Source organism: Hemitrygon akajei, chromosome 26 (assembly GCF_048418815.1).
Source record: "Hemitrygon akajei chromosome 26, sHemAka1.3, whole genome shotgun sequence".
Classification (NCBI taxonomy): Eukaryota; Metazoa; Chordata; class Chondrichthyes; order Myliobatiformes; family Dasyatidae; genus Hemitrygon; species Hemitrygon akajei.
The window spans coordinates 13,952,541-13,980,494 of NC_133149.1; the positions used below are offsets into that span (position 1 = coordinate 13,952,541).

The 27,954-nt window shown below is 42.3% G+C and overlaps 1 protein-coding gene across 5 annotated transcripts in view; it reads right to left on the reverse strand.

The window, feature by feature from the left end:
• Positions 1-341: 341 nt before the first annotated feature.
• Positions 342-27,954, reverse strand: part of LOC140716759 (transmembrane protein 107-like) — a 46,169-nt gene continuing 18,556 nt past the window's right edge. For 3 of the 5 annotated variants that reach the window (XM_073029592.1, XM_073029591.1, XM_073029590.1), the window contains exons 3-6: positions 27,820-27,887; positions 15,498-15,598; positions 10,267-10,363; positions 342-2,995 (exon numbers count right to left, since the gene is read on the reverse strand). In XM_073029592.1, the coding sequence (XP_072885693.1) occupies positions 2,905-2,995; positions 10,267-10,363; positions 15,498-15,598; positions 27,820-27,887 (357 nt within the window). In that variant the 3' untranslated portion in view covers positions 342-2,904. Of the gene's footprint in view, positions 2,996-3,057; positions 3,379-10,266; positions 10,364-10,881; positions 10,979-15,497; positions 15,599-27,819; positions 27,888-27,954 lie in introns of those variants that run through there. The other 2 variants (XM_073029594.1, XM_073029593.1) reach the window with 2 other exon arrangements.

Sequence of the window (27,954 nt, forward strand, 5' to 3'; positions counted from 1 at the left end):
CGGCATGAACATTCAACTCACAGACCTCCGTTGATACCCCTGCCTACCCCCATCCCTATCTATTATTTTAGTCTAGTTCTCTTTCTCTTTTTCCCCCCTCACTATAATCTCCCCCCAGCCCTACCTTTCTTTCTCTTTTATTTCCCATAATTCTCCACCTTCCCCCCAGCCCATTTCCCTCCAGCCTATCACTTCCTAGCTCTCTACTTTATCCCTCCCCCCACTTCTTATCCCCCCTCGACCATCCCATGTTACTTCACTCCTGATGAAGGGTTTCGGCCCGAAACGTCGTCACTACCTCCTCCCATAGATGCTGTCTGGCCTGCTGAGTTCTGCCAGCATTTTGTGTTTTTATCTAGTTCAAAATAGGCCCATTTCATGCACATTGAAGACGTCGGGAGGATAATCATCATTTTTGATTAAAGCTTTCAGAGCTGCAGGAAAATCCTGGGCTGCTTGCTGTTTGCACTAGCCACTTCACCACAGATACATATACTATGGAAGTTACTACGCTGTTTAAATCTATCAAACCAACCTCTGCTGGCTGTGAATGTTACTGACGTATCTTCTTCTTCAAGAATATGATTGAAGAGGCTTCTTGCCTTTTCCCAATATTATCAGCTGGAATAGGGGCATGTTTCATTGTGTTTGGTCATCCACCCATATACTTAGTCTATTTTCCATTTCTTTTTCAAGCAAATAGCTCCTTGAATGAGTCACCTTCATTGATGATAACTTTGAGGTCATTGTTGCAGCCTTCATCTTCTCTGCATTTTTTATAATTGTTCTGTTCATCAATGTAACCAATTTCAAAGAGGTGCCAACATCAACCTGACGCTCACCAGCTTCTAAATGCCGTATCACTTACAGTTTCACATCCATGCTTTTCCTAGACATCTTAGATGTACTACCCTCACTGGAAGTTGCAGGCAGTTTTCCGGACATTATGGATGAAAACAAATGGAATAAATTAGCGAGGGAGCAAGAACATTTACATGCACGGGGAAGGCAAAGCATAATATGTAATTGGCTATGAGTGGCTCAGAGCATAAACGCTCTCATTGGCTGATTGAATGTTTACTGTAATGGCAGCTGCTCGAGAACCTTTAAGTGTTGTTTAGAATGAATTTTTGCTGTTTTTAAAAATTTCAACAAAGAATTAAACCACCGCATTGTAACGAATAAGTGCTTTGTGGGATCTAAGTTTATTAGATGTCACTGCAATCAACCTGGAAGCAGTGAGATCAAGAGAAGTGGGATCATAGAAACATAGAAAAATACAGGCCCTTCGGCCCACAAAGTTGTGCCACACACGTCCCTACCTTAGAAATTACTAGGCTTACCTATAGCCCTCTATTTTACTAAGCTCCATGTACCTATCTAAAAACCTCTTAAAAGACCCTATCATATCTGCCTCCTCCACCATTGCCGGCAGCTCATTCCACGCACTCACCACTCTCTGAGTAAAAAAACTTACCCCTGACATCTCCTCTGTACCTTCTCCCCAGCACCTTAAACCTGTGTCCTCTTGTGGAAACCATTTCAGCCCTAGGAAAAAGCCTCTGACTATCCACACGATCAATGCCTCTCATCATCTTATACCCCTCTATCAGGTCACCTCTCATCCTCCTTCTCTCCAAGGAGAAAAGGCCAAGTTCACTCAACCTATTCTCATAAGGCATGCTCCCCAATCCAGGCAATATCCTTGTAAATCTCCTCTGCACCTTTTCTATAGTTTCCACATCCTTCCTGTAGTGAGGTGACCAGAACTGAGCACAGTACTCCAAGTGGGGTCTGACCAGGGTCCTATATAGCTGCAACATTATCTCTCGACTCTTAAACTCAGTCCCACAATTGATGAAGGCCAATACACCGTATTCAGCCTTAACCACACAATCAACCTGCGCAGCACCTTTAAGTGTCCTATGGACATGGACCCCAAGATCCCTCTGATCCTCCACACTGCCAAAAGTCTTACCATTAATACTATATTCTCCCTCATATTTGACCTACCAAAATGAACCACCTCACACTTATCTGGGTTGAACTCTATCTGTCACTTCTTAGCCCAGTTCTGCATCCTATCAATGTCTCACTGTAACCTCTGATAGCCCTCCACCTCCAACCTTTGTGTCATCAGCAAACTTACTAACCCATCACTCCACTTCCTCATCCAGGTTATTTATAAAAATCACGAAAAGAGGTCCCAGAACAGATCCCTGAGGCACACCACTGGACACCAACCTCCATGCAGAATATGACCCATCTACAACCACTTTTTGCCTTCTGTGGGCAAGCCAGTTCTGGACCCACAAAGCAATGTCCCCTTGGATTCCATGCTTCCTTACTTGCTCAATAAACCTTGCATGGGGTACCTTATCAAATGCCTTGCTGAAATCCATATACACTACATCTACTACTCTACTTGTTATGTAAAATGCCAGACCTGCAATCAGTGATCTTGTTAGACTCTGTCTGGGTTGCCTCATTTAACTGGCTTGGACCAGTCAGAACGTAAAGACACAAATACACAAGGCTGGGGTGGGCAGAGCCATGGAACAATGTCGGCTGTAGCCCTGTACAATGACCAGTAAGAAGGTGACCCAGGTAGGTCAGGTGACCTTGAGCCAATGGGATGGAGATCCAATGGTTCAATTGATGAGAAACAGTATAAAACTCAGGAGGTCCAAATACACAGGGGTGATAACTCTCCAGCGGCCAGAGACCAACCATCGCGGATAAGGAGGACCCCACGGACACATGGAGATCGGGACCACGAGGAACGCCTGGCCAGTGTAGACTCCTTTCCTGAGTAATATCCTTTCTCTTCATTGACTCTTCATGGAGTGTCAGGGGTTCTAGTAGGGTGCACACAGGCAGACAGAGTATTAACCCATGTGTGTTTTAGTTGAAATAATAAGTTACTTGTTGGTAAATACAGATTCTCTGTGCCTCACTGATCATTATTACAAGAGGTGAGATTCTTGTAACAGTTCTGTAATGGGGAAAAAGACAGGAAAATTTCACATACAAGCTGTACATTCTGGAAAAGTAAAAAAGAGTAACACATACTTTATCATGGAGACATTGATGCACACAGTCTATAATAGAGGACGACATGTTTTGTCTCGGAGACTATAAGGTCCATAATAGAGTAAGAGAAATCCATGTAACATAATTTGGTCAAATGTTGAAGTTCTATAAATGTTGTTAATACCCATTGTCAAATGCACACTGCATTTTAAGTGATCTTCTACTGCCATTCCAGGGCCAAACTCCAGTTTGTTTAGGGAGGATGTACAGGGTGATCAAAATGGTTTCTTCTTCAGCCCAAATACTGCAATCATGAGGACAATTTCAATACATGCTGGGAACACACTGAAAAATAAGCAGACAGACCATGTAATATCAGAATAAGAAGCTTCCACAGCTGAAAATGGACATGGGTAAAAAGTTAGCAGAATAAATGGTACAATAATAACACCATGGGTTACGTGACAGTTGCTGGAAGAATCCCCTATAAAGTGCGCCTAGTTGGAAGTTATTACAAGGTGCACAGTAAGTGTTTGGTTTCTACTATATTCACTGATATCAATTTTGGAATTATAGAGAAGTACAGAATTAAACAGATGTATGGGTCTACAGATCCTGGGATATGGAGCAAAAAACTAGTTGCTGGAAGTACTCAGTGGTTCAGGCAGCATCTGTGGAGACAAGGGGATGGTCAATGATTTAGGTCAAGATCCTGCATCAGGACTGAGAGTATAGAGAGAAGACAGTATAGTGGGAGGCAATGGCTGCCAAGCAATTGTAGATACCAGATAGGAGAGTACACCTCTTCTGTGGAAGGGGTAGTGTGATTAGTCAAGAAGAAAAAGGAAATGTATGTAAGGTTTAGGAAGCTACGATCAAACAGAATCCTTGAGGGTTATACAGAAGTTAAAAGAGAATATGGAGAGCCAGGAGGGGCCATGGAAAGTTCTTGACAACTAGGACAAAGGAGAATTACAAGGCATTCTATTACAAGGCATCAGGAACAAGAGAAAAACTAGAGAGAGGGTAGGACCATTTCAAGGATAATGGAGAGAACATGTGGAAGGTGTAGGTGATGTCCTAAACGCATCAACATTAACCAGGGAGATGAATGTGGAGCATAATGAGATCAGTGTGGAGTGTAAGGTAAAGATAGTGTTGGGCCTCTTAAAGAAAATTAAGGTGAACAAGTCCCCAGGGCCTGGTGGGATATATCCAGGAAATTGAAAGAGATGAGATTGCTGAGATCTTGATCAAGATCTTTGTGTCCTCTCTTGCCACTGGTGAGATCCCAGAAGACTGGTGAATAGTCAATGGTACTCCACCATTCAAAAGCAGAAATGGGAAGAATCATGAAAACTAGAGACAGATGAGTCTCACGTCAATGGTAGGGAAGTTGTAGGGATAGAATTTATTGACATTTGGAAAAGCACAGCCTAATTTGGGACAGTCAGCACGGCTTTATATGGGGCAGATCGAGAGTCCTTTGAGGAGGTGGCAAAGGTGATTGAGGAAAGTAGAGCTTTGAAGTTGTAGTAAGGTGTTACACAAGGTCATTCATGGAGACTCATTCAGCTGATTAAGGTGCACGGGATCCAAAGCAACCTGGCCATTTGGATTGAGAATTGGCTTGCCCATTGAAGACAAAAGGTAGTGGCCAACAGTCTTGCACTAGTTGAAGGAAGAATCCATAATGGAACCTCTGTTTGTGATATATGGCATATGAATAAGCTGGATGACAATGCAAACTGGTGGGTTAGCAAGTGTCACAAAGGTGACACTGTGGATAGCATTGTAGGTTGCCAAATGATACAGCACGATACAGATCAGTTGCAGATATGGGCAGACAAATAGCAGATGGAGTTTAATCAGGCCATGTGTGAGATGTTGAAATTTAGGAGATCAAATATAAAGCCAATGGCAGAATCCCTAACAGGATCAATGTAAAGAGGGATCTTGATGTCCAAATCTATACTTGACTGAAAGCGGCTGTACATGGCTGATAAAGACATATGACATGTTTGCCTTTATTGGTCGAGTCACGGAGTTCAAGAGTCAGGACATTAAAGTACAGCATTATATAACTCTGGTTAAGCCACATCAATTCTAGTCGCCCCATTATAGGAAGGATGAGAACGCTGTGGAGAGGATGCAGAAGAGGTTCACTAGGATGCTTCCAGGATTAGAGAGAATGTACTGTGAGGAGAGGTTGGACAAATTTGGGTTGATTTCTCTGAAGCAGTTGAGGCTAAGGGGAAACCTAATACAAGTCTATAAGATTATGTGAGGCAAAGATAGAGTGGAGAACTGGTATCTTTTTCTCAGAGGTAAAATCTATAAATCAGAAGGCATATGTTTAAGTGAGATGAGGCAAGTTCCAAGGAGATGCCTGGCGTAAGTTTTTCCCCCACACAGACAGTGATGGGTGCCTGGAATGCACTGCCATGCATGGTGGTAGAGGCAAAAACAATAATGGGTTTTAGGAAACTCAGGCATGTGAATGTGCAGAGAATGGAAAGATATGAACATTGTGTAGGCAAAAAAAATAGTTCAGTCAAGCATTTAATTATTAGTTTAATTAGTTTGGCAGAATATTGTGGGCAGAAGAATCTGTTGCTGTGCTGTATGATATGCTGATGGATGGAACTGGATAAGGGAGGGGTGATTCATGATGACAACACAGAGAGTAGAATCTGAGAAGTGTTTTAAAGAGAACCAGATTTGGAGAGGAGGGTGGGGTTGTTGAACAGATTGAAACAGTGAGAGGGGTTGGGTTTTCAAACAAGGACCTGGGTAGATCAGGAGACAAGAGGAGGAGTGCAGGTTACTTGAAACTGGAGAATTCAATGTTGAACAGAATTCCTTTAACCCTGAAACAACTCCATTCAATCTTATCTGCACTCTTTCTTGAACCTTCACACCAGTTCTAATAGGTGTTGTCATAACCCATATTTTATTCAGATACAAAGGTCCAACTCATCCCTGATGACCAAGGTGCCTCCCCAAACAAGTCCAATCTGCCTGCATTTGGCCCACATCCTTCTCAACCTCCTATCCATAAACCTATCCAGACATTTTTTAAACAATGCATTTACACCCACCTCTAAAACATTCATTTTCCTTTCAGAATTCTGTCCCATAGAGTCCACTACTTAAATAATCCATTTTCACAATCCTGAATGTGAGAAGACATAACTCACTCAGGCTCACCAACTGAGTACTTAAGGCATCAAATCATGGCAGTTTGGCATTTTGAACAGTAGCCAATCAGCAGTCAGGATTGATTAACAAAAATAGATAAAAAATAAGGTATGGGGAAGCTGAGCGACCTTTGTTGGAGTGGACATTGGTTATTTGAGGCTTTAGCTGTTCAAGGTTTCAGCAAGGACAGGCTTGAGTGAGAGAAGGTGAAGGGATGCCAGGCAGGATAGCTGAATGTTCCTCTTGCAGGATGTGGGAAGGCAGGGAGACCTCCAAGGTCCTTGATGATTTCAAATGCAAGAAGTGCATCCAGCTATAGCTTCAAACACTCCACGTTAAGGAGTTGGAGCTGGAACTGGATGGAGTCCGGATCATTCAGGAGGCTCGGGGGTGATAGACAGTACATACAGAGAGGTAGTTACACACAAGGTGCAGGACACAGGAGACGGGGTGACAGCCAGGAAGGAGAAATCTGTAGAGTACTCCTGAGGCCATCCCCCTCAACAAAAGATACACCACTTTGGATACTGTTGGGGAGGGGTGACCTAGCAGAGGAAAGTCACAGCAGTCAGGTCTCTAGCTCTGTGACTCAGAAGGGAAGGGGACAAAATAGGTGAACTATGGTGATAAGGGATTTATTAATTAGGGGAACAGAAAGGAGGTTCCTGGCTGGTACATTGCCTCCTGGGTGTCAGGGTCCGAGACATCTCAGATCATGTCCTCAGCATACTTAAATGGGAGGGTGAGCAGCCAGAGGTTGGGGTCCATGTAGGTTCCAAAGACACAGGTAGGATGAGTGACGAGGTCCTGCGAAGTGAGCTCAGGGAATTAGGTACTAAGTTAAAGGACAGGACCTCCAGGGTTGTGATCTCCAGATTGGTACCCATGCCACATGCTAGTGAGGCCAGAGAAAGGAAGACCATACAGTTTAACACATGGCTAGGGGGTTGGTATAGAAGGGAGGCCATCAGATTTTTGGATCATTGGATTCTCTTCCAGGGAAGGTAAAACTTGTTTGCACCTGAACTGGAAGGGGACCAATATCCTAGCGAGAAGGTTTGCTAATGCTGCACAGGTGGGGTTTAAAGTAGAGTTACAGGGAATGGGAACCAGAGTGCCAGGAAAGATAGTGGAGGTCATGGAGACAGATGATGTTGAGAACACAAAGTCAGGGATCATAAGTTTGAGCATGGTACGACTAATGTTCTGAGCTGCATATATTTCAATGCAAGACGGACTGGCAGACAAGCTCAGGGTATGGATCAACACATGGAATTATGATATTGTAGCTATTGGTGAGACATGATTACAGGAGTGGCAGGACTGGCAGCTCAATATTCTGTGGTTCTGTTGTTTTGGATATGACAAAGTGGGAAGGATTAAAGGGGGAGGGGTGACATTTTCCCTGATTAATTTGGGAAAATGTCATGGCGCAGTTCAGTCAAAACAGACTGGAGAACTTGCCTAGTGAGGAGTTATGGGTGAAACTGAGTAAAAGAAAAGGTATAGACACGTTAGTGGGACTATATTATAGATTACCCAACAGTCCATGGGATTTCGAGGAACAAATTCGTAGAGAGATTGCAGACTGTTGCAAAAATGATAAGGTTGTTATAGTAGGTGACTATAACATTCCACATATTAACTGGGATTCCATACTGTAAAAGGACGAGATAGGACAGTTTGCTAAGTGTGTTCAGGAAAGTTTCCTAATAAGTAGGTAGAAGTCCCACCCAGAGAGTGTGCGATACTTGATCTCCTATTAAGGCATGAGGGAGGGCAGATGACAGAAGTTCATGCAGGGGAAAATTTTGCATCTACTGATCATAATACCATTAATTTCAAAGTAAATATAGAAAAAGATAGGTCTGGTCCACAGGCTGGAATTCGAAATTGCAGAAAGGCCAATTTTGATGTCATCAGGATGGATTGAGACTGGCTATTCTCTGGCAAAGGTGTACTTTGTAAGTGGGAGGCCTTCAAAAGTGAAATTTTTAGAGTACAGAGCTTGTATGTGCTTGTCATAATAAAATGTAAAGGTAACAGGTTTAAGACACCTTGGTTTTCAAGAGATAATGAGGCCCCGAATTACTGATTTATTTATTGAGATACAGAGTGGAGTAGGTCCTTCTGGCACTTCGAGTCATGTCGCCCAACAACCTACGAATTTAATGCTAGCCTAATTACAGGACAATTAACAATGATCAACCTATTAAACTACCAACCGGTACATCTTTGGACTGTGGGAGGAAACCAGAACACCCGGAGGAAACCCATGCAGTCATGGAGAGGCAACGTCAGGAACTGATCCCAGGTCACCTGTACTGTAAAGCGTTGTGCTAACCACTACACTACCGTGCTACCCAAAAAAAAAGGTGCTACATGAAGGTATGAGATTGCCCTAGCAGACAAGGTGAAGGAGAATCCCAAGGGATTCTACAGATATGTTAAGAGCAAAAGGACTGCAAGTGACAATATTGGTCCTCTGGAAGATCAGAATGATAACTTATGCATGGAACCAAAAAGGATAGGGGAGATCTTAAATCCATTTTTTTGCATCTGTATTTACTCATGAAATAGACACGGAGTCTATAGAAGTGAGACAAAGCAGCAGTGAGGTTATGGACCCTGTAGGAGGGAAGTGCAAGGGCCCGAGTAAGAGATATTTAAATAACCCTTAGCGACAGTTTGAAGAACCGGAGGATTGGAGGATGACTAATGTTGCTCTGCTGTTTAAGAAAGGCTCTAAGAATACACCAGGAAATTATAGGCTGGTAAGCCTGACATAAGTTGTAGGAAAGTTATTGGAAGGTATTCTAAGATGAGTATTTGATAGACAGGGCCTGACTAGGTAGAGTCAGCATGGTTTTTCGAGGATGTTACCAGGAAAGTTGAAGGCAAGGCAGTAGATGTTCAGGACTTCAGCAAGGTCTTTGACAATATCCCACATGGGAGGTTGGTCAAGAAGTTTCAATTGCTTGGCATTCCAGATGAGGTAGTAAATTCGATTAAACATTGGCTTTGTGGGAGAAGCCAGAGAGTGGGCAGTAGATAGTTGCCTCGCTGACTGGAGGTCTGTGATTAGTGGGTCCATTGTTGTTTGTCATCTATATCAACGATCTATAAACTGGATCAGCAAATTTACAGATGACACCAAGACTGGGGCTGTAGTGGACAGTGAAGAAGGCTGTCACGACTTGCAGAGGGATCTATCTCAGTTGGAAAAAGTGGGCTGAAAAATGGCAGATGGAATTTAATACAGACAAGTGCGAGGTGTTGCACTTCACTAGGATCAGCCAGGGTAAATCTTACACAGTACCGAGGGGTGCAGTAGAACAAAATGATCTGGGAATACAGGCCCATAATTCATTGAAAGTGGCATCACAGGTAGATAGGCTCGTAAAGAAAGCTTTTGGCACATTAGCCTTCATAAATCAAAGTACTGCATACAGGAGATGGGATGTTATGTTGAAGTTATACAAGACATTGGTGAGGCCTAATTTGGATTACTGCGTGCAATTTTAGTCACCTGCCTACAGGAAAGATGTAAACAAGGTTGAAAGAGTACAGAGAAAATTTACAAAGATATTGCTGGGTCTGGAGGATCTGAATTATAAGGAAAGATCGAATAGGTTAGGACTTTATTCCTTGGAACGTAGAAGATTTGGGGGAGATTTGATTACAAAATTATGAGGGGTATAGATAGGGCAAGCAGGCAAGCAAGCAGGTTGGGTGAGACTACACTGGTTAAGGGTCAAAGATGAAATGTTTAAGGGGAATACGAGGAGAAACTTCTTCAGAGGGTTGAGAGAGTGTGGAACAAACTGCCAGTGCAAGTGGTGCTTGTGAGCTTGATTTCAATGTTTAAGGGAAGTTTGGATAGGTACATGGATGGGAGGGGTATGGTGAGCTATGTTCCAAGTGCAGGTCAATGGGACTAGGCAGTTTAAATGGTTCAGCACAGACTAGACAGCCTGAAGGGCCTGTTTCTGTGCTGTACCTTTCTAAACTATTTCTGAAGGGCAGAAATACCTGCAGAATCCAAAGATGTACCAGTAGGTCCAGCACTCCCATCTCTCAAAGACAAAGAACGACAGACAAATGGAACCACTGCAATGAGCTGTAACAGCTGCAGCACAAGTCAAGGAAGAATTGCAACACAGAACCAGTGAGACAGTTAGCAAAGACTTACATGCATGCATGCGCACATGCTTGAACACACTAGTATTCACATACGCACACTCCTTGTTAATGGTTAGCATCTTCCCTGTATTTAATGATGCATGATCTTAGTAAATCATCCCTTTGCATCTTAACTGTTTTAACAATCTGTTTTTCCACTGTTGCAGTCAAGTTTTTTCTACTTAGGTTGGGTGAGACTAAACTAGAGGTCATTGGTTAAGGGTAACATGAGGGGAAACTTCTTCACTCAGAGGGGGGAAAAGAGTGTGGAACGAGCTGCCAATTCAAGTGGTGCTTGCGAGCTCAATTTCAATGTTTAAGAGAAGTTTGGATAGGTTCATGGATGGGAGGGTTATGGTCCAGCTGCAGGTCGATGGGACTAAGCAGTTTAAATGGTTTGGCACAGACTTGACATGTCAAAGGACCCATTTCTGTGTTGTAGTTTTCTATGACTCTATGACCTACCTGCAGAAACTGAATATCCACCAGTAAGTATTGCATGGCCATTGTTCAAATAAGAAGAAGAGAAGAGCAGCTGAGGCACTACCATGGGCTCCAATAGCTGAGGTAACATTTATAGGAAAGTGGCCAAAAAAAAAATTCAGTTCTTCTGAGATACTATAGGAACAGACACAAAATCCAAGCACATATGCGGATGTAGAATGACTAAGATGCAACGCACACGTACAGCACAGGAGGCAGCCATTCTACTTGTTATCAATGCACTGGCACTTTAGTACAAATATTCAATTAAACCAATTCCTCAGTCTCTCCCATCATCCCATTTTTTTGTTTCTCTTTCAAATATTCTCCCAATTTTCTGCTCAAAAAGTGCTTTAAAAATTACACTTTTTTTCTGATTCCTGATGAAGATGATGTGTCCTGATGAAGGGTCTTGGCCTGAAATATTATCTCCTTATTCCCCTCCATAGATGCTGCCTGACCTGCTGAGTTCCTCAGAACCAGGTTTATTATCACTGGCATGTGACGTGAAATTTGTTAACTTAGCACTTTGTGTCTGTTACTCTGAATATACTTTCTTTCTGGGAAGCAGTTCTACCTCAAGACATAATCCCACTTCCCTTGTAAAATCCGGTCTCCAAAGGTCCTAGATATGCATACATTGATAGATATTTAAATCTGCCAGTCAGGTGACCATCTCTCCCTATGGTGGTCCCCAGCCCCTCTCATCATCCCAACTCCCACCCAATAACTGCTGCTAGAAAAGCATCCTTGTAGCACGTTATCTGTACCTTAAACATCAACCTTTCATCAGTTGGAGAAAACTTGATAATCATAAAGAATAACAACAATCATTTCCCAAAAATTAAGAAATTACAAATGCTGGGGAATTGATCCATTTGAACAGTTTACCAAAAATGCAAGCAAAGCAATGCTGGGCAGAGTAGTGGCCTCCTGTACTGTACTGCATAATGAGTCTAGCAAGTCTCCAACACCACAGGAAACTCAGCTGTACAAGGGGAGAGGAGCAGAGGTCCAAGGGTGAGTGATGGGAGACTCAATAGTGAGGGAATGACAGATTTTGTGGCTGCAAAGTTGAATCCAGGACAATGTGTTGCCTTCCTGGTGCTAGGATGATGATGTCACAGACAGTTGCAAAGCATTCTAACAGAGGAAGGTCACATTGGTACTAATCACAAAGGTAAAAAGGAGGATTGGGTCCTGCATTATGAATTTTGGGAGCTAGGTTGCAGATTAACTAGCAGCACCTCCGTGGCCACAATCTGTGGATTACTTCCAATTACAACAGGGTCCTCCTGTTCCTGAAAATCATTCATACTCAGTTCGCAAGTTGGAAATGTGGATGACAAAAACGTGGGCAACGTGTGGTTAAACCAGAGCATTTAATTCAACCACTCACATATTACATAGAACACAGAACAGTACAGCACAAAAGCAGGCCCTTCAGCCCACCATGTTGTGCTGAACTAATTAAACTAGCAATTAAATACTTACAAAACTAATTGGTTGTGCCTGCAAATGTCCATATCCCTCCATTCTCCAAATATTCAAGTGCCTACCCAAGAGCCTTTTAAACACCTCTATTGTACATGCCTTCACTATCTTGCCATGCAGCACATTCCAGACATCCACCACTCTCTATGTAAAAAAACTTGCCCTGCACATCTCTGAACTCACCCCTCACTTGAAAATCATGCCTCCTGACATTAGAAGCTTTCACTCTGAGACAGCCATTGCCGTGAATCAATTTCCCCACACAGCAGAATATACCTACAGTCCTGTAGCAGCTGCCAAATCCAAGTCACTGCTCTCCCAAACCTTCTTTTGTACTTAATGTCAGGCATCCTTAGCTTGGAGGGGAACAACACGAGGATAGCTCAGTTGAATGTGTTGTTGAAAGGAGAGTGTGACAGGTGTCTTTCGACTTTTGGATAATGGGACAGTTTTATATACCTTTTTCAGGCATTATCTGTTTTTATTCCTAAATCTTTTTTTGATTCTCTTGATTCTATTATATCTTCTTATATATGGAAAAACAAACATTCTCGACTAAATAAAGTTCATCTTCAAAAATCTAAGAAGAATGGAGGTTTAACTTTACCAAATTTTAGTTTTTATTATTGGGCAGTCAATATATGAAATCTTATGTTTTGGACATATATTAACCGTGAGAACAGTACGATACGGGTTTCTTTAGAAGCTAACTCTGTTAATTAATTTTCTATTATCTCTCTTCTCGGATCCTCACTACTTTTATCTTTTAGTAAACTAACTGAAAACTTGGTAGTTAAACATACTTGAGGATCTGGGTACAATTTAAGAAATTCTTTGGTCTATTGAGATTTTCTTTGTCTAGTCCCATTTGTTTTAACTATTTTTTTAAACCGATGACCAATTCAGTTTTCAAAGAATGGGATAGATTAGGTATTAAATGCTTCCAGGATTTGTTGAAGGAAATCTTCTTTCGTTTGAGCAAATGTCAGCTAAATATAGTTTACCCAAAAGTCATTTTTTTCATTATTTACAAATTAGAGACTTTCTGTGTTCTCAAGTTCCAATAAGGACTTATTAGATATAATTTTTAAATTTGAAACCTTTTTAAAATGATTCAATATCCAATATTTATGGTATATTGCTAGGAATGAGAAACGTTCCTATAGACAAAATTAAAAGTCTTTGGGAACAAGATCTACAGACTTCAATTTCTGAGGAAACTTGGAATGAAATTTTTAAATTGGTTAACACTTCATCGTCATGTGCCTGTCATTCCCTTTTACAATTTAAAGTGGTTCATAGGGCTCACATGTCTAAAGACAAGCTATCTCGTTTTTATTTGGATATATCTCCTTTCTGTGATAGATGTAATAATGGAGAAGCTTCATGAATTCACATGTTTTGGACATGTGAAGACATGTCCGAGCCTTGAAAGATACTGAAAGGAAGTATTCCAAACTTCCTCGGCACTTTTCAAGGTAAATTTCAAGCCTAACCCTTTGACTACATTGTTCGGTATTATTGGAGGAAAAGACTTTATTTTGGAGACACCTGATTTGCATATTTTGGCTTTTACTTCTCTTATAGCTAGGGGGCATTCTTGCTTAAATGGAAGGATGCTGTTCCACCTACTCATGCTCAATGGTTAAGGGATGTTATGTCATGCTTAAATTTAGAGAAGATGCAATGCTCAGTTTTTGAATCTAGCCACAACTTTTATACATTGTGGGGACCATTTTTGAGTATTTTCAAAACCTCTGATTTGTTGTAAAAGTACAGATGGTGGCCAATAATATGTTTTATTATATGATAAGGGTTTTTTCCCCTTTTTTCTTGCTTTTCCTAACAGCTCTGACTTTGGTAATGGATTTAGATTTTTTTCTGTATAACAAAAATTATATTTCAATATTACGATTTAATTTAATTTTATGAATACAGGGTTTTGTGATTGTAACTGTATTTTTAATACAATGTATTTGGTACTATTTTATTTTTTTCTTTTGACATAATATATACCTTCTTGTACTCTGTATTGGCTGGTGTTGTTGGAAAGTCCAGACTAATTTGGCAAGGGAATGGAACATAGTAGCTTAGCTGTTAGGGGACAGCTAAACTCAATATAAAAGGAAAACTAAGTCAATCCCATAATTAGAGCAGACATGGGTGCAATAAGCCTTGGGGGCAAAATGCATGACTAAACTAAAATGGTTTGATGAGTCAAATGGATGAATTTAGATTGTTTATTAGCACATGTGAATATGATATTGCCCTGATCACAGAGAAACAGTTAAAAGGGTAGAACTGGCAAGTCAGTATGCTTGGGTAGAGAATCTTCCATACATTAGGTGTGGGAAAGGGATGGCAAGAAGGAGTTAGCATTTCAATAAATAGGATTCATTACTACAGTAAAGAGGGATGCTGGCTATTCAAGAAGGCCCCTCAACTAAGGCCATGTTCCTAAGACCATGGTACAGGTGCAGGTTAATAGAACTTGGCAAAATAACAGTCTAGCATGGACTGGATGTGCCAATAGGCTTGTTTCTGTGCTGTAGTGTCTATGGCAGAATTTAATCATATTCTACAGCCAGCAAACACTAGCAAGTGATAAGATAGCCCATGGTTACAGACAAACGAATGCCAAAGAAAACAACAACCTGCTCCTTCATCCAACCAGATTCTGGCTAAGCCAATCTTCAGCCTTCAGCCAGCTTTCCTGCTCAATTCCTAAAGCTACCATTAGCCTATAGTCCAAAAAACTATCTCATCCTTGAAACGAATCTCATGCCTCTGCATTCAGATCATGCTGGGTGAGAGAATTCCAAGGATTAATGACTGTTAAGGCACATGATTTTTAATTATTTAAGCCTTACAGTGACGCACTCATTATCCTGAGACCATTTGTCTAGCTCAAGGCTGCCCCATCTGGAGGAACAGGTTCACAACATCTACCCCATCAATTTTCTGACTCCTGTGGGTAGTTAAACACCTTTGAATATAGTTATGTTTTACTCAGTCTTTTCTCCTAAAACATTTGGCAACAATTTGGTTCTTAACAGCAAAATATTTCATCAATACTGCATGCTGTATTATTGTCCGAAGGATACAAATGAGGCTCTGGGTGCTGTTGAACATGGAGACGCCAGAGAAGAAGCCTAGCAGCTCGATTAGAAACATTCCCAAAGTCACCGACAATGCAATTATTAATCTGGAAGTAAACAAAGGAGAATGGTCAACAGACATTCAAAAGAAACTATTGGTTTCTGGTGTGCAGATGCACAGGAAAGACTGGAACCAAACAAATAATGTGGAAACACTAGAAAACAAGAGCAAGGCAGCACTGCTGTGGAAGTCACAGTAAGGCAAGATAGCCTGGGGCATTTGTAGTCAAGGGAGAACTTTGAAGTTGTCTGCCAGAGACACCTCTGCTTACTAGAGATGAGATAGTGTGCACTCAAGGCAAACAAGCGAGGCCTCTATAGTGAGTCTTTTCCAGAAAGGTCTTCTTAAAACATACCTTCCCTTTATACAATGGGGGGCGGAAACAGACAAGACAACAGAAGGATGTGGAGCATACCCAACAACTAATGCTCTATTGGCTTTATTAACTTCAAAATATCGACTGTCTGCTTGAAGTTTCGATTGACTTTTAACACCTCCATTGTGAACGGTGTTTGATCTTGTGAACAAAGAATTCAAATATATGCAACTTACAATAATCAACATCAGGAACTGATAAGCCAATTCTGTGTAAAAAAAATAGCATTTTTCTGTTCAGACTTAAGAATGGTATGGGTGACAGGGACCACACTGTTCTTTTGCACAAGTAAAATAAAAGTAATGCTTTGAGTCATAAGAGTGTGCTTGTTCTGGGCCCAGTTTTTTAGTTATTTCATTATCGGCGATGACAATTACTTGGAGATTCCGCCAAGGTAGCTAACCCTTCACTTTGTTGTATGGTAGTAAAGAATTTAGCCCCAGCCACCGATTGGTCCCAAATTCTAGACTGCTCACATTTGAGCAAGGGACGGAGTCTGCTGCTGGAATCCAATTTCCTCCTGTGCACAGTAGTCAAGGCACACCACCTTAGTTGCTGACATAGGAAAGCTGCAGCACTGAAAAAGTATGTGGTTACCGTAGTCCGGGTTGGAGCCCACACGAAGCACAGGACGATTTGGTGAGCATGTTTTAAAAACAGGAGGAATTCTGTGTGTATGAGGGTATGCGCACACGTGTGTGTCTCTGTGCATGCCTTTGTGCGCAAGTGGCTAATAATGACTGAAATTGGAACTCTGATATTGAAGACTGTTCCAGATCCCCTTAAGGGGACTCTGCATGGTATACGTTTGTAAATTATGGACCAGAAAGCATCAACTGGGAAGTGCGTGGAATGGACTTTGAGTTCAAAAGGGACTCCTTCTAACAGTAGGTTTAATATAGACCGCTTGGAATACTTGGGAGGTGTTACTAGAGAAAGGACAAGGTGGGAAGAATGTAGGGTGGTCTGCATTTGTTCAATGGAAAGGCAATACACAGAAACAGTTAGATGAAACCGGTTAAAAAAAGAGAGAATGAATAAAAGCTAGAGACAGAAAAGATACAAAAAGAATAGGCAAAGATAATTGTGTCTGCTTTAAAGGGGGAAAACAAACAACTTAAATAAACAGTACCAGAATCTGAAGACAAATTAGATGAGCATAAACCTATGTATCCCAAATTACTATTACCACAGAGCCCACACAAGGTGCTGCTTCCCGATTATCTGGGACCGTTGGCACCAGCAGCACCAGCCAATGTCTGACATTTTGACTACCACTTTGAAATATAGAGAACAACAATGGGATACAGGAGGTGGTACTGGTTCACTATATAAAGGTCCAGTGGCAGAATGTACTAGATCTCATGACTCTAGTGTGGGCCTGTGTTCTATGTGGGCATTTCCAGAACGAGGCGGACCCCTGATTAAGTTTAAACCTTGATCTAGCTCTGAATTATGGGCTATAGTAGAGTCGACTCCAGATCCTAAGGAGGATATAGAAAGATTTATTCATAAGATGGAAAACCTCAGCAAATGGCATACTCCAAATGTTGATAATATACAGTACTGTGCAATTGTCTTAAGCACACATCCAGTACATGTAGCAAGGGTAGCAAATGTAGACCTTTCCAATTACCAAATAACATTTAATACTACTGAGCTAATACAATGCTAAATACTCTTATTTTTGTTTCCAAACCACCTTCCTATTTTAAACAATATACAGTACTGTGCAAAAATCTTAGGCTTCTGAGCTATATATATGTGCCTCAGACTTTTGCACAGTACTGTATATACAGTAGTGGATGCCTGTTTGGGGGTGTTTAAGTGGAAACAAGCTAGAGAGCATATTGAATGGGCAAGACAGGCCCAAGATGTTGATCTGAATGCACAGAGCGCTAATTTACTGGAAGCATTGAGGAAATATTTCCCTCGCATTGTAGATTGGCATAAGATACACAGCTTCATGCAGAGAACAGACAAAAATGTTGATGAATGCATGGAACGTGTATGTGATGGATTTCAAAAATATTCTGGATTACCCTCAGAAACCAAGGCAAACAGCATAACTGGACCTGCCTCCTACAGGGATATACTGAGAGATCCAACAGTCTTTTCTCGAACACTCCAGGACTTGGCAGATGTAGTTTTCCCATCTGAATTCACAATGCTGCAATATGTAGATGGCCTGCTTTTATGTTCCACAGATTGCAAAGCCTCTAAACAGGACTCTATAAGCCTTTTGTGCGCCCTTGCTGACAAGGGCCACAAGGTGTCAAGAGAAAAATTGCAGCTTCATCAACCCAAATGCATTATTTGGGCCATATCCTGAGTGGGGCCTATCGCCAACTTTCTGACAAAAGGGTGAGGGCCATTGTCAGTGTGCCTAAACCAGTCCTCAAGAAGGATCTTGTCCTCTTTTTGGGTGTGACCAGGTATTGCCAAAAGTGGATTCTTAACTATGTTGAACTTAGTCGCTCACCACCCCCACCCCCCCTTCAGGGCCTCGCTTCATTGTCAGATGCAGAACAATTTAAGTGGTCAACTGAAACCAACAGGTCCTTTACAGCTCATGTCTGCACCAGCCCTTGGACTCCCAGATTATGGTTTGGGATCCCCAAAAAGATCTTGAGTGATAATGGCCCACACTTCACACGCAAGGTGATACAGGAACTAATGAAAGCCTTGGGTGTATCAGAAGAGCAAGAAGTCATCACAACTGCAGAGTACCATACCTTCCAGCCAGGAGAATGGGTACTGTTGAGAGACTACCAATAAAAGAACTGCCTGGAGCCTCACCAGGAGGGTCCATTCCAAGAATTACTGACCACATAAAATGCTTTGAAGGTCCAAGGAAACCAACGTGGATACATGCCTTGAACATTAAGCCAGCGGTGCCACCTGACCAGAGAACAGGTAGCCAGAAGAACGTTGATGATAAGGACTGATGGACTGAACTCTTGATCTTTGCTATTTGCCACCTTAAGTAACCAATATGTATTATATGTTTTGGGTGATCTGGAAATCTACTTTCTGCCTAAATGCAGAAATACAGTTTCCCATGACACTAATACTCTGAACACTTTTCTTCACCTTATTATGAACATGCATCATGTACTACCCGTAGGATGTGCTCTGGAGGGCTTGTACATTCGGAAGGTGGATTGCCAATGCAACCTATACCCGTGAATCAAAGTGAGTTTGATTGTGTTTTATTTTGAGAACAAAACTAAAACTCTAAAAGGAGCAGAGAAATGCAGTGCAACGTTGAAGGCTGGTGTCAACCTCCTTAGAATGGAGTACATAACCCCCTGCGCTGAAGCTGCTTCATTGGGATAGGGATGAAATGTGTTACTAAAACCAGCAAGGGATGGACGGGACTACACACACACCATCCCACTATACAGGGTCACCAAAGGAGCATTACATAAACTGAGCATTGCTGGATAATAGTATCCCTGTTCTGGGAGCCTACCAGACTCACTCACGAGAGCATCAATACGGCCTCAAGGCTAGAGAAACTGACTACTGAGACAGCCTTAGCGCTACATGACATGAGTCAGGCCATCAACGCCGAAATAGGGGCAATCCACACTGTGGCCCTTCAAAACTAGATTAGCATTGGACTTCTTGTTGGCCAAAAAGGGAGGCACTTGTGCTGTTATTAGCCAGGAGTGTTGCACATACATCTGAGAATATCACCAATTTAACTGTGCTCATGAGAGTAGAAGGTGATAAGGTTAGTGTGATTGAGAAAGAACTGCACAAGACTCCGTCTTCACCTTGGGGACTCTTTAATTGGCTTCACTCTTTACTCAGGGGCTGGGACAAGTCCATTATACAGTGAGCAATGGGAGCCATATTCTTGCTAGTATCATATTCCTTTTAGTCTCTTGGCTGAGATTACATTGTAGAATGTTAGCCCACAGAGCAGTTGCCTTCATCATGATACAACTGCCAATCGCCCCTGATGAGACTGTCACAGAGCCTTAGTGTCTCTGTGCTACTGAAATTAAGTAAGATTTATGTTGTCCTCTACAGGACAAAGAGGAGGGAGTTTGGAAGTCACAGGATAACCTGGGGCATTTGTAGTCAAGGAAGAACTTTGAAGTGAGACTGCTAGATAGCTTACTAGAGATGAGATAGTGTGTACTCAAGGCAAAAGAGTGAGGCCTCTGTAATGGGGCTTTTCCAGAAAGGTCTTCCTAAAACATACCTTCCCTTTATACAATGGAGGAGGGGGGATCTTGCAAGTAAAGAATTCAAACATGTACAAATTAACAAATGGTTAATATATGTAACTGATAAGCCAATTCTGTATAAAAATAGCAGTTTTCTGTTCAGGCTGCAGAACAGTGTGGGTGACAGGGCTGTTCTTGTGCACAAAATAAAAAGAATGTGCTTGTGCTTGTGCTTGTACCGTGCACATGGTATTGGGGGCAGAGTACTGACATGGATTAAAAATTGGCTGGCTGACAGGAAACAAAGAGTAGCGATAAACGGGTCCCTTTCGGAATGGCAGGTTATGACCAGTGGGGTATCGCAAGGTTCGGTGCTGGGACCGCAGCTGTTTACAATATACATTAATGATTCAGATGAAGGGATTAAAAGTAACATTAGCAAATTTGCCGATGACACAAAGCTGGGTGGCAGTGTGAAATGTCAGGAGGATGTTTTGAGAATGCAGGGTGACTTGGACAGGCCAGGTGAGTGGGCAAATGTATGGCAGATGCAGCTTGATGTGGATAAATGTGAGGTTATCCACTTTGGTGGCAAGAACAGGAAGGCAGATTACTATCTAAATGGAGTCAAGTTAGGAAAAGGGGAAGTACAAAGAGATCTAGGTGTTCTTGTACATTAGTCAATGAAAGCAAGCATGCAGGTACAGCAGGCAGTGAAGAAAGCTAATGGCATGCTAGCCTTTATAACAAGAGGAATTGAGTATAGGAGTAAAGAGGTCCTTCTGCAGCTGTACAGGGCCCTGGTGAGACCCCACCTGGAGTATTGTGTGCAGTTTTGGTCTCCAAATTTGAGGAAGGACATTCTTGCTATTGAGGGAGTGTAGCGTAAATTCACAAGGTTAATTCCAGGAGTGGCGGGACTGTCATATGTTGAAAGATTGGAACAACTGGTCTTGTATACACTGGAATTTAGAAGGATGAGAGGGGATCTGATTGAAACATATAAGATTATTAAGGGATTGGACACGCTGGAGGCAGGAAGCATGTTCCTGCTGATGGGTGAGTCCAGAACTAGAGGCCACAGTTTAAGAATAAGGGGGAGGCCATTTAGAACAGAGATGCGGAAAAACTTTTTCACCCAGAGAGTGGTGGATATGTGGAATGCTCTGCCCCAGAAGGCAGTGGAGGCCAAGTCTCTAGATGCTTTCAAGAGAGAGTTAGATAGAGCTCTTATAGACAGTGGGGTCAAGGGTTATGGGGAGAGGGCAGGAACGTGGTACTGATTGTGTATGATCAGCCATGATCACAGTGAATGGCGGTGCTGGCTAGAAGGGCCAAATGGCCTACTCCTGCACCTATTGTCTATTGTTCTGGGCCCAGTTATTTTAGGCATTTATTTTATTATTAGTGATGAGTTACCTTGACACTGCTATTTTGTTAAATGACAACTCCCATTAGTTTAATATTAATTTTCTATCCATGTCACCTAATAGTCAAAACCTCTGTGCCATAAAGTCCTTGGCAAGTAGAATTAAAGAGAATCCCAAGACATTCTGTACATACATCAAGAGCAAGAGGGTAACTATGTTATGACCACTCAAGGATACAGGAGAGAACATGTACTTGGAGATGAAGGATATGGGTGGGGACCTAAATGAGTACTTTACATCAGTACTTACCAAGGAGAAAAATGTGCATGATAGCTAGATAAGAGTGGAACTTCCTAATTTGCTAGGGCATTTTGAGATAAAGAAGGAGGCAGTGTTGGGACTCTTAAAGAACATCAATCAGAATCAGGTTTAATATCACCAGCACTTGTCATGACATTTGTTAACTTTGTGGCAGCAGCAGAATGCAAAATATAATAACGGGAAAAAAAACTAAAATATATATATATATATATATATATATATATATATATATATAAATAAATTTAAAAAGAGGGCATGTCCTGGGTCTTTAATAATGGACGCCACCTTTCTGAATATGTCCTGAATACTACAGACACTAGTGCCAAGATGGAGCTGACTAATTTTACAACTCTCTGCAACTTATTTTGACACTGTGCAGTAACCCTGCCCACCCCCCGCCTCCCAACACCAATACTAGACGGTGACACAGCCAGTCAGAATGCTCTCTACGGTACATCTGTAGAAATTTGCGAGTGTCTTTGGTGACATACCAAATCTCCTCAAACTCCTAATGAAATATAGGTGCTGTCGTGCCTTCATTGTAGCTGCATCAATATGTTGGGTCCAGGTTAGATCTTCAAAGACACTAAAACCCAGGAACTTGAAACTGCTCACTCATTCTGATCCCTTGTCTTTCTTTCTGAAGTCCAGAATCAGTTCCTTGGTCTTACTGACATTGAGTGCAAGGTTGTTACTGCGACACCCCTCATCATCTGAGATTCTGCCAACAATGGTTGTATCATCAGCCAATTGATAGACGGCATGTGAGCTGTGCCTAGTCACACAGTCACGGGTGTAGAGAGAGTAGGTAAGGTGGATAAGACCCCAGAGTCTGATGGGATATACCCCAGGAAATGAAGAGAGGTGAAAGACAAGATTACTGGGGAGTTGACCAATACAGGATTCTTAGGAATAGGATTTATGAGCTAGATTGAGTGCAAGAGTTGGTTAAAAGGTCAGCACAAAATTGTGGACCTAATGGCCTGTATTGTGCTGTAATGTTTTGTTCTGGCTTTTTCCAAAGCTGAAATGTCTAATACTAGAGGACATCCATTTAAGGATGGGTGGGGCAAGTTCAAAGACGTGTGAGGCAAATTTACTTATACACAGTGAGTGCTGGGTGCCTGGAATATCCAGCCTGGGGTGGTTATAGAGACAAACACAATAGAGGCAGTCAAGAGGTTCTTACAGAAACACTAATACACAGTTTTATAGTACTAGAGGTATTGGCAGTGTTCTAATTTGTTCTTTATTTCATTTAAATACAAACGTACATAAAATGTTATTCAGGTAAACAGTAGTTTGTCTTTCTTTAATACTTTTTTAAAAAACTATATCCATGAAACTTCAGCTAATTGAGACAACCACTTAATTGGGCCAAAATGTACTGGGCCCAATGTGTCCCAATTAATCAGTATCCACTATATCCCTAATGCATCTACCTCTACACCACCCCTGGCATATACCCACCACTATGCAAAAACAAAAACTATCCGACATCCACCCATACTTTCCTCCAAATACCTTAAAGTTATACACCCTCATATTTCCACATGGGGGAAAAATCTCTGGCTGTGCACTCTATCGATGCCTCTTTTTATTTTGTACACCTCTATCAAGTTATCTCTCATTCAGGTATTTCAGGAAGCCACCTTTTGCCAATTTCAGTTCAATACAATTATTGCTTTACTTCTGTTACAATTCATGATTAACAGAGCAGCGACTCTTGATGGAGCCAACAGATCACTCCTCCAATCATTTCTTCTCTTCACCGTTTCTTATTTCCACCCAGACTGCTTTCTCTTCCCAAGCCCTGTACCAAAATTATTTCTCATTTTTGTCCCAATCACAACTTCTACTGTCAGTGCTATTCCAATTCCTTTTCTATTTTACCCATCTTCCCAGGCAATTTACCCAAATATTCAGCTTCCCTATGGTGAGGGACTTGAGTTACAGGAAAAGGTTAAATGAGTTATGCCTTTATTTGCTGGAGCTTATGAAAGTTAGCAGAAAAGAGAATATGAAGAATCAAAGACTATTAGGATGTAACAAAAATGGACTTATTGAATTGTGAAGCAGACATGGAGACTTATTGCTTTCTCCTACTGCACCACATCTACTAATTTTAGGGAAAATGAATGGCAAAGATTATTAGGCTCATTAGGAACACAAGGACTGTTGATGCAATAATTGTTTTATCTTCCAAAATACTGAATGAATATCACTTGGTTTGGATAAATTCTGTTTGAGAACCTGTGCTATTAGCGGCAGCATCATTTTGCAGGCAGCAGCGGGAGCAGAGTGTAGGCTTAAGGGCGTTGGCTCAACGGGCTTAGGCAGAAGCAGGCGAGGCAAGGTAGGTTTAGGTTTCAGTTTTTCCTGTTATTTGAGGAAAGGGTTAGTATGAGTGTGAGGGCAGCTTGTTGTTCTCGGTGTCGGATGTGGGAGGTCCTGGAGCTGCAGCTCGATGACCTTCGTCTGGTCAGGGAGAGTGAGGAGTTGATAGAGGAGTTACAGGCAGATGGTCACACCAGGGCCACGGGAGGCAGACAGGTGGGTCACGGTTAGGAGGGGGAAGGGGAAGAGTCAGGTACTAGAGAGTACCCCAGTACTGTTGGGGGGACAGCCTACCTGGGGGAAGCAACAGTGGCTGTGCCTCCACCACAGAGTCCGGCCCTGTAGCTCAGAAGGTAGGGAAAGGAAGAGGAAGGCAGTAGTAATAGGGGACTCGATAGTTAGAGGGTCAGATAGGCGATTCTGTGGACTCAATCAGGAGACCCGGATGGTAGTTTGCCTCCCTGGTGCCAGGGTCTGGGATGTTTCTGACCACATCCAAGATATCCTGAAGTCGGAGGGTGAGGAGCCAGAGGTCGTGGTACACATAGGTACCAATGACATGGGTAGAAAAAGGGAAGAGGTCCTGAAAGGAGAATATAGGGAGTTAGGAAGGCAGTTGAGAAGGACCGCAAAGGTAGTAATCTCAGGATTACTACCTGTGCCACGCGACAGTGAGAGTAGGAATGGAATGAGGTGGAGGATAAATGCGTAGCTGAGGGATTGGAGCAGGGGGCAGAGATTCAAGTTTCTGGATCATTGGGACCTCTTTTGGGGCAGGTGTGACCTGTACAAAAAGAACGGGTAACACTTGAATCCTAAGGGGACCAATATCCTGGTGGGAAGGTTTAATAGAGCTGTTAGGGAGGGTTTAAACTAAACTATGAAAGGAAGCTAGCAAATAATATCAAAGAGGATACTAAAAGCTTTTTCAAGTATATAAAGAGTAAAAGACAGGTGAGAGTAGATATAGGACCGACAGAAAATGATGCTGGGGATATTGTAATGGGAGATACGGAGATGGCGAAGGAACTGAACGAGTATTTTGCATCAGTCTTCACTGAGGAAGACTGCAGCAATATACCAGACATTCAAGGGTGTCAGGGAAGAGAAATATGCGTAGTCACAATTACGACGGAGAAAGTACTCAGGAAGCTGAATAGTCTAAGGGTAGATAAATCTCCTGGACCAGATGGAATACACCCTCGTGTTCTGAAGGAAGTAGCAGTGGAGATTGAGGAGGCATTAGCAATGATCTTTCAAAAGTCGATAGATTCTGGCCTGGTTCCGGAGGACTGGAAGATTGCAAATGTCACTCCGCTATTTAAGAAGGGGGCAAGGAAGCAAAAAGGAAATTATAGACCTGTTAGCTTGACATCGGTGGTTGGGAAGTTGTTGGAGTCGATTGTCAAGGATGAAGTTACGGAGTACTTGGAGGCATATGACAAGATAGGCAGAACTCAGCATTGTTTCCTTAAAGGAAAATCCTGCCTGACAAACCTAGTGCAATTTTTTGAGGAAATTACAAGAAGTCTAGACAAGGGAGATGCAGTGGATGTTGTGTATTTGGATTTTCAGAAGGCCTTTGACAAGGTGCTGCACATGAGGCTGCTAAACAAGCTAAGAGCCCATGGAATTACGGGAAAGTTACAAACGTGGATAGAGCGTTGGTTGATTGGCAGGAAACAGAGAGTGGGAATAAATGGATCCCATTCTGGTTGGCTGCCGGATACCAGTGGTGTTCCACAAGGGTCTGTGTTGGGGCCGCTTCTTTTTACGTTGTATATCAACGATTTGGATTATGGAATAGATGGCTTTGTGGCTAAGTTTGCTGATGATACAAAGATAGGTGGAGGGGGGGCCGGTAGTGCTGAGGAAACAGAGTCTGCAGAGAGACTCGGATAGATTGGGGGAATGGACAAAGAAGTGGCAAATGAATTACAATGTCGGAAAGCGTACGGTCATGCACTTTGGTAGAAGAAATAAACGGCAGACTGTTATGTAAATGGGGAGAGAATTCAAAGTTCTGAGATGCAACGGGACTTGGGAGTCCTCGTGCAGGATACCCTTAAGGTTAACCTCCAGGTTGAGTCGGTGGTGAAGAAGGTGAATGCAATGTTGGCATTCATTTCTAGAGGAATAGAGTATAGGAGCAGGGATGTGATGTTGAGGCTCTATAAGGCACTGGTAAGACCTCACTTGGGATACTGTATGCAGTTTTGGGCTCCTTATTTAAGAAAGGATGTGCTGACATTGGAGAGGGTTCAGAGAAGATTCACTAGAATGATTCCGGGAATGAGAGGGTTAACATATGAGGAACGTTTGACCACTCTTGGACTGTACTCCTTGGAGTTTAGAAGAATGAGGGGGGACCTCATAGAAACATTTCAAATGTTGAAAGGTATGGACAGAGTGGATGTGGCAAAGTTGTTTCCCATGGTGGGGGAGTCTAGTACGAGAGGACATGACTTGAGGATTGCAGGGCACCCATTCAGAACAGAGATGCAAAGATGCAAAAAAGTTTTTTTAGCCAGAGGGTGGTGAATCTATGGAATTTGTTGCCATGGGCGGCAGTGGAGGAAAATGCATAGGGTGTATTTAAGGCAGAGATTGATAGGTATCTGAGTAGTCAGGGCATCAAAGGTTATGATGAGAAGGCAGGGGAATGGGACTAAAGGGGAGATTGGATCAGCTCATAATGAAATGGCACAGCAGACTCGATGGGCCGAATGGCTGGCTTTTGTTCCTTTGTCTTATAGTCTTATTACACAAACCCAATGATGTTTCATTGCAGCTGAGCTTGGAAAGGCAAAAAAAAAACTAAGGAAGTGTTATAGAGTCAGAGAGGTACAGCATGGAAAAAGGCCCTGCGACTCTATTGTCAGCAAAGTCTGTGCGCATCTAGAGTTCAAAGTCCCATGATTGGCATGTCCTGGGGTTGATACTGGATATTTAAGACCAAAGCTGATGACACTAGAAGTCGAGACCTGATGGTCGAAGCTCCTGGGTTGGTGTGTCCGGAAGTTGGAGTTACGATGTCCGCAAGTCCTGGCAATGGTCCACATACAACCTTTTTTTAAATACCATAGACCAATACCATTAAGAAAAGGGTTCATGGACCCCCGGTGGGAACCCCTGAACGAGGTTGGAGGTCCAATGTCTGCAAGTCTGAGAATCTGCGACCAAGGACTCTGGAGGTGGTCTGTCTGAGTGTGCAAGTAGAAGGCAGGGAGGCAATGGACTTATTTTGTTGTTTTATTTTGTTGCTGCTGTTTTGTTGTTGCTTGTGCTGTTTTGTTGAACAATATGCTGCAATGGGTGGCAAACACACTTATTTACTGCAGAGCAGAGGTTCCAAAACTGGGGTCCACAGACCTGAGAGGTAACATATGATCCAGGTAGGGGTTCATGGCATACAAAAGATTGGGAACCCTGTTGTAGAGGCACATTGTAACTGATAACTCAGTTCTGAATGGGATCAAAGTGCCCAGCATGTTATCAATCTAATTAATAATACTAATAATATATACTCCACCCCTTCCCCTCAACTCCATAAACTGGACATCTTCCAGATGAAGGGTCTCAACCTGAAACATTTCCCTCCACAGATGCTGCCTGACCTGTTGAGACCCTTCAGAAGTTTATTATTATAATAACAGATACTTTCCTTAGCACATGTACTTACTCTGTGTCACGCCTTTGATACTGCTGAAGGGTGTAACTTGAGGGAAGGCAAGCCAGCACATTATCTTCCTATTAACAAAAGAACAGGCATCCAAGAATATACGTTAGCAGGCAAATGAAGGGACAACTTAATAAA